We start from the raw sequence: 7,924 nt of genomic DNA, 5'->3' as shown, positions 1-7,924 counted from the left end.
CCACCGCTCTTAGCAAGAATAAAATCGACTGCATATCTCGTTTGCTCAGAGTATATGCACATACTGAAAGCACAGTCCTGGGCACGCATTGTACGAATATCTGTGGTCGACACCAGTATAATATGCAAATGTATTTAATAATGCGACAAAGAAAAACAGGTGTTTTGTCACATAAGGGAAGTAAACTGTGACTTCTTCAGGGCTGGGGAAGATACACAACATATAGTAAAATATTATAAAATCATAGAATTAGTTGTTGCCAAAACCAAGATAAACACAACAATATGGAAATGTGTATCGGGACCACCAATAGCACGTGGAAACCCTAGAAAGAAAAGTGGACATACAAATGTAAATGTGACTTAGTATGGAGACAGGCCCCGTGGGGTAAAAATCGTGACTGCGCAACGGAGAGAGCAAAAGAACCATTGTGGAATGATAATGAGAAACAATACTAACAAGCGGTGAATATTGGTTTTAGGGTGGCATCAAAAGGTGGTAACATGAACTGCAACGTAAATAATATACTTAAGCAAAATTGCATGTTAATTCTTAACACAAACACACTAAGCTCGACATTCTATATGTAGCACAATGGAGAAAATAAGAGGAGAGACTCTTGAGCATTAGACATAATCAATGGCAAGCTGAGTAGGGGAACGGATGTAATGGGAACTAAAATTTATAGGGAAGAGACAAGTATGCGCAATAGCTCTAAAAGGGAATGGAAGCACATGAGCCCAGAAGGGGGAGACTGCCATAGGATCAACTTGTAAAATTATAGTCCCGGACATATGTGTCCCTATACCATACGTGTGAGAATACTAACGTTGAAGGGAGGAGGAAGACAATACTTGTGTGGTGGTGCAGACACTCATACACTCTCATTCATAGTTAAAAGAAGAAGAGTTTCAACCCTATGGGGGGACCCACAAATGCCTAAAGAAAAAACAGTTCACTACTGGAAGCTCTTAAACATCAGTTGTTTGTGATGTCATGGCCTCTCAGGGGCCGTTTCTCATGGGTGATGTGTTGGTCTACGAGTGTTTCAGTGGCAACACCACCTTCTTCAGGACCAATACTTGGTATAAAATGAGTCTCAAACAACAAACCAAAATGGGTTAATCTGTAGCTACCAAGCCAGTGGGGAAATAGTTTCAATTTCAACAATTCAAATGTGCAGCCTTTAGCAATGCCTCCAAATGTTGAAACAGTGTACTGTCTGTGCAGGGAAGCGAATTATTGTCCTATAACAGGCCTTTTTGTGTCAATTCTTTTGCACAAATGGGAGTAGAATCAAATGGCTGTATATGTTGCGCATCCTCTCGCCAAGGTTCTATCCGTAAAAAACGTTACCAGCTCCACTGTGTTTATTACCACGGACAGACGTCGGCAAAACTCCTACTAATGGGCTCTGTTCCGGTCCGGCATGCCAGTTTGAGCATGCCGAACCGGAACAGAGCTCATTAGTCCCATTTATTTTTTTGTGTGAGTGGCCCAAGAGAGGATCAGATATCTAGACAAAATTAGCCTTTCTATTGCTTAATACACTATAAATGTGATACCCTTTGGGGTATCACATTTATAGTGGAAACAGGAAACAAACGCAAATTAAAAGCACATTTTATTTATTCTCTAAAAACTGTTTAAATATATAATTTCCAGGTTCCACATATCTGTCAAAAAATATTTACACTTTCAGCCATTTAGTTACAAACGGATAGTGGGAAAAACACATGTATAAAAACTGATACCAGAACCGTTTTACATTATTTTATGTTTCTTGTTTTTAAATCAGGCCGTCGACCTTTGAAGTGAAAATTATTATAAGGGCCTGACATCACTTCTTGTGACGTCATTGTGATTTGCATATGATAATGGGGGTATACAACCTTTACCACGCATCTTTTACCACGCAGTACCATTACAACGCAGCTTTTACAACGCAGACCATTACCACGCATTGCTGTGGGGGGCGCTCTAGGATAGGGAATAAGTTTAATTTACTATCCAACACCTTCCCTAGTGTCCACGGGGACTGGAGTTGGAATGGTAAATTAAACTTATCACTATCCAGCACCCCAAACAGAAATGCGTGGTAAAGGTTTGCGTTGTAAAAACCGCGTTGTAAAGGGATGCGTGGTAAAAGGATGCGTGGTAACATCATACATCCGATAATGGGCTCCTTCACTATTTTCCTTACTTGTGCCCTAAAAATAAACTATATAAAATCACTGGTATTCAGCCCGTTTTTTCTGGTGATGTCACACTTTGACATGTATTCGGCTGCATCTTCTATTTTTAGGTGAATACAAATCACCTGCCATTCCCCCTCCTTCCATTTCTCTCTTTCTTTTTCTCCCCCTTTCTTTGTTTCTCTTGCTCTCTTTAGCTCGCCCCCTCTCTATCTCCCACACACTCCTGTTAGCTTTAGCTTCATGAATGTCACTTTCACTTCTGGCATTCATACAACATATCCTTCAGAACTTTTGAGGACAAGGGACAATCAGTGTGGAAGACGAGTTACTGGGAGTGCAACTGATTGTCCTAGCACATATATACTTTTGATGTGGGATTTCACTATTTCACCACATTCTTCAAACAGAGTCTGTTGCTTACAGTGGCTCAATTCTGGTAAAAATAAGAGTTTGGCAAGTCACCAAATGAATAGGGAGAGCCAAGTCGGAGAGGAGCCACAGGTCACACTTTGTTTTAAGGTCTGAGGCACGAGCTTATCCATCAATCGAAAACAGTCTGTAAAAGATGCAGCAAACGTTACTTAAAAACAAGGTATATGCTCTTTTATATCTAAAAATAGGTTATTTCTTGAACACCGGTGCTTCGCTTTAGTTCATTACATATACTGCAGTGGCATTTGTTAACAGTAATACATACATATTACCAATGAAGTTAACCATCTCCAGAACCTGTCCACTCTGGGTGTGTTGGGTTTATAGGTTTTAATCCGACAAATTAGCTGAAAGTACCGCTGTTAGTCCCAGTATTGTTCAGTGCTGCTTTTACAGGTAGTGTGATCAGGTGCGATTGAATGTTTTTCTTTGTATCTCTTCTTCACCAAAAAAAAATCAACAATGTTTCTTTTCTTTTAGTCCACATTGTGCTTGTCTCCCACTGTGTATCCTGATACATCATGTCGCTTTGCTATGTGTACGGAAGTGAACAATTACTGGACACAAACACTTTTATAATTCTGTAAATACTGTTATCTGTTTTTCTTCTTTACTGCTAGTCCGGTCTTCTATCATCTGGTATTTCAAGGTCCCACATAATTTGAATTTTATCTTTTTCCGTAATTTATTCCTCTCATAATAACTGCACTGTTCAGCTCGTTTATGTCCTCAGATGGGTCGATATTATTTTTGATGTTTTTAAGATCTTTTTGGGTTCTCTGCATCTCCAGGATTATTTCTATTGAGTTAAATGAAGTAGTGTATTCATTGAGGGTTGTGTGGAATCGAATTTTGATAAAAGCCCTTCACACTTTCAGTGCCCTTCTAGCTTTTCCCCTGTGTGTTCGCTGATGACTTTGTAGCTCTGATAATCGACTAAAACTTTTGCCACATTCATTGCACTTGAATGATTTGTCAGTTCGTTGATGATACCTTAATGCTGAAGAGAAGTTAAAACTACTGTCACATTCGCTGATGTGTTTGGATGTTTGATAAGTGACTAAAGCACTTTGCACATTCTCTGCACTTGAATGGCTATTCCCCTGTGTGTGTTCGCTGATGCACCCTTAATGTTGAGTAACAACTAAAAATGCTTTCACATTCATTGCAATGGTATGGTTTTCCCCTGTGTGTGTTCGTTGATGTGTTTGTAGATTTTCTAATTTACTAAAGCTCTTCCCACATTCACTTAATGGCTTTTCTCCTGTGTGTGTTCGCTGATGATTTTGTAGGTGTGATGACTGACTGAAACACTTTGCACATTCACTGCACTTGAATGGTTTTTCTCCTGTGTGTGTTCGCTGATGATTCCTTAATACTGAATATAAGCGAAAACTACTGTCACATTCACTGCAATGATAGGGCTTTTCCCCTGTGTGTGTTCGCTGATGTGTTTGGAGGTTTGATAACCAACTAAAACTCTTCCCACATTCATTGCACTTGAATGCTTTTTCTCCTGTGTGAGTTTTCTGATGACTCCTTAATGCTGAAGAGCTGCTAAAACTACTGTCACATTCACTACAATGATAGGGTTTTTCCCCAGTGTGTATTCGCTGATGACTATTTAGGTATGATAACTCACTAAAGCACTTTGCACATTCACTGCACTTGAATGGTTTTTCCCCCCTGTGTGTTCTTTGATGACTTTGAAGTTGTGATAATTGACTAAAGCTCTTCACACATTCACTACACTTCAATGGTTTTTCCCCTGTGTGGGTTTGCTGATGTCTATGCAGGCTTGATAACTCACTAAAGCACTTTGCACATTCACTGCACTTGAATGGTTTTTCCCCCGTGTGTGTTCTTTGATGACTTTGAAGGTGTGATAATTGACTAAAGCACTTTGCACATTCACTGCACTTGAATGGTTTTTCCCCCGTGTGTGTTCGCTGATGTGCTTGGAGGTTTGATAACCGACTAAAGCTCTTCCCACATTCATTGCACTTGAATGCTTTTTCTCCTGAGTGAGTTTGCTGATGGTTCCTTAATACTGAAGAGCTGCGAAAACTACTGTCACATTCACTACAATGATAGGGTTTTTCCCCAGTGTGTATTCGCTGATGACTATTTAGGTATGATAACTGACTAAAGCACTTTGCACATTCACTGCACTTGAATGGTTTTTCCCCCGTGTGTGTTCGTTGATGACTTTGAAGGTGTGATAATCGACTAAAGCTCTTCACACATTCACTGCACTTTAATGGTTTTTCCCCTGTGTGTGTTCGCTGATGTGCTTGGAGGTTTGATAACCGACTAAAGCTCTTCCCACATTCATTGCACTTGAATGCTTTTTCTCCTGTGTGAGTTTGGTGATGATTCCTTAATACTGAAGAGCTACGAAAACTACTGTCACATTCACTACAATGATAGGGTTTTTCCCCAGTGTGTATTCGCTGATGACTATTTAGGTATGATAACTGACTAAAGCACTTTGCACATTCACTGCACTTGAATGGTTTTTCCCCCGTGTGTGTTCGTTGATGACTTTGAAGGTGTGATAATCGACTAAAGCTCTTCACACATTCACTGCACTTTAATGGTTTTTCCCCTGTGTGTGTTCGCTGATGTGCTTGGAGGTTTGATAACCGACTAAAGCTCTTCCCACATTCATTGCACTTGAATGCTTTTTCTCCTGTGTGAGTTTGCTGATGATTCCTTAATACTGAAGAGCTACGAAAACTACTGTCACATTCACTACAATGATAGGGTTTTTCCCCAGTGTGTATTCGCTGATGACTATTTAGGTCTGATAACTGACTAAAGCACTTTGCACATTCACTGCACTTCAATGGCTTTTCCCCTGTGTGGGTTTGCTGATGTCTATGCAGGCTTGATAACTCACTAAAGCACTTTTCACATTCACTGCACTTGAATGGTTTTTCCCCCGTGTGTGTTCGTTGATGACTTTGAAGGTGTGATAATCGACTAAAGCTCTTCACACATTCACTGCACTTGAATGGTTTTTCCCCTGTGTGTGTTTGCTGATGTCTATGCAGGCTTGATAACTCACTAAAGCACTTTGCACATTCACTGCACTTGAATGGTTTTTCCCCTGTGTGTGTTCGTTGATGTTTTTCTAGTTTTGATAACTGACTAAAGCACTTTGCACATTCACTGCACTTGAATGGTTGTTCCCCTGGGTGTGTTTGATTATGTCTTTGAAGGTGTGATAACTGACTAAAGTTCTTTGCACATTCAGTGCACTTGAATGGTTTTTCCCCCATGTGTATTCGCTGATGACTTTTTAGTTTTGATAACTGACTAAAGCACTTTGCACATTCACTGCGCTTGAATGGTTGTTCCCCTGTGTGTGTTCGCTTGTGTCTTTGTAGTTCTGATAACCTACTAAAGCTCTTGACACATTCACTGCACTTGAATGGCTTTTCTCCTGTGTGTGTTCGCTGGTGTCTTTGTAGTTCTGATAACCTATTAAAGTTATTGACACATTCACTGCACTTGAATGGTTTTTGTCCTGTGTACGTGTGCTGATGAAGCTTGAGTAGTGATGACAAATGAAAGCTCTTGCCGCACGTGTATGATTCTTCTTTCTTGGTTACTATCTCTGGGTCGGGTATATGTTTGTCTACAGCCCATGACTGTATTTCCTGATGGGCCAACATGGCTGACAAAGCACTTGTGTTTTTCGCACACACTTTATATGCTTGTAGTATTTTGCACATTTAATTTCTGTTTTAACAGTAAATGCAATAGCCACCAAATATTTGCCACACTCCTAATACGCAGAAGGTGTCTTTGTAGGTGATTGTACCTTTAGATTGGATTATGGCTATGGACGCTTGTGAGTAAAGCTGTATCTTCCTTCTGGCCGGCGCAAATTAGGACAGTCTATTGTATTGTAGATACAAGAACTTATGTTTCCTTTACCCATCAGTTGTCTAGCTCCGCTCTGTTGTGCTCTTCTCTGGTTACTCTTGTTTGTCCAGAAAGAGTTTACAATTCACCTAGAGCACGGAATGATGGCTTGACATCATATTAGAAAACAGAGCACTGCAGTAATCACACCATACAGATCCCATGACCAAAGTTGGTATTGGACACTTGTTTATACAGGAGGTGGTTTGTTATTGTTGTTGCCTTAATTTTCCTAAGGTCATTTCTTCGTCTTGTGGCGTGGAGGTGCACAGCTCAACCTCTTATAATCACTGAACTGCCCTTGATGCTTCATCCGGGATCTGTCGGTTTGTGTGCAGGTTCCTCTGCCGCCGACTGCGCTGATGTTTTCCTGAATACTGTATCTAATTAATTCTGCTATTATTGAAGATGTACAGCATTAGCTTCATTATTGATGGTCATTTCATACATTCAAGAATGGGTTTCTGTTGGATGTAAAGATATTGAAAATTACTAAATTGAAACATAATGGAATGAGAATTCACAATGTTTAACTGGTTATAAAAGACATTTTGGGGGAGATTTACCAAATCTCCACGCAATGCAGAACAGCCTCCCCTGCGAGGCTGCGATGTACGACAGGGAGGGAGCAGGAGAGCACCATATTTATGGCTCTCTCCTTCCCTTTCCCTTGCTCTGGCACTGATTACAATGGGCCTGCACCATGCACACACCTTAGCACCAGAGCGCTAGGGTGTGTGTGTGTGAGTCCAGCATAGGTTTTGTACAGAAAGGACACCCTTCCTGTACAAAATAATTTTCCCGAGACACGAGGGAAAGCTTTTCCCACTTTGTATGCGTGTTGCACAGTGCAGCACGCATGCAAAGTCAGAAAAGGAAGGAGAAATGAAAGCATTTCTCCTTCCTTGCGCCTAGTTTAAAAGGGTGCAGTTTTCTCACGCTAAACCCAATCTACTGTATTTGGTAAATTGGGTTTAGCGTGAGAAACCTTGAGTGGTTGCATGGGAACGCCCATGCACCCACCTTGACAAGCCCTCATGGTGTGAAGTAATGCAAAGCAGTGATATCAGGGCTCGACAAATCCACTCGACCGCTCGCATTTGCGAGGTATATTTTATGAGGTCGAGCTATTTTTAGGTCCTACTCGCCCTTTCTGGCGAGTAGGAAAACATACTAACTTTTGTCCTCCGTCTTTGAAAGTGGCGCAAATGTGACAAGATAACAAGATTTAAAGGCCTTTTTATTGCTCACAAAGCAAATGAGCAATAAAGATGCCTTTAAATCTTGTTATCTTGTCACATTTGCTCCGCTTTCAGAGACTGAGGTTAAGTAGGTTACTGTTAGGCCGAGGAGTTTTTTTA

General features: G+C 40.7%; 1 protein-coding gene across 1 annotated transcript; it reads right to left on the bottom strand.

Annotated features, from left to right (window-relative positions):
* Positions 1-3,610: 3,610 nt before the first annotated feature.
* LOC144806334 (uncharacterized) lies at positions 3,611-7,001 on the bottom strand. The gene has a single exon (XM_078672721.1). It carries the CDS (start codon positions 6,368-6,370, stop codon positions 3,758-3,760), a length of 2,613 nt encoding a protein of 870 aa, XP_078528847.1. The 5' UTR covers positions 6,371-7,001; the 3' UTR covers positions 3,611-3,757.
* Positions 7,002-7,924: the final 923 nt, after the last annotated feature.

This window comes from Lissotriton helveticus (assembly GCF_964261635.1).
Source record: "Lissotriton helveticus chromosome 1_1 unlocalized genomic scaffold, aLisHel1.1 SUPER_1_unloc_64, whole genome shotgun sequence".
Lineage (NCBI taxonomy): Eukaryota > Metazoa > Chordata > Amphibia > Caudata > Salamandridae > Lissotriton > Lissotriton helveticus.
This window is presented reverse-complemented; position numbering and strand designations above follow the sequence as displayed.

Coding starts and splice junctions, on each gene's coding strand:
- LOC144806334 (XM_078672721.1), bottom strand. CDS start 6,370: ATGTGCAAAATACTACAAGCATATAAAGTGTGTGCGAAAAACACAAGT.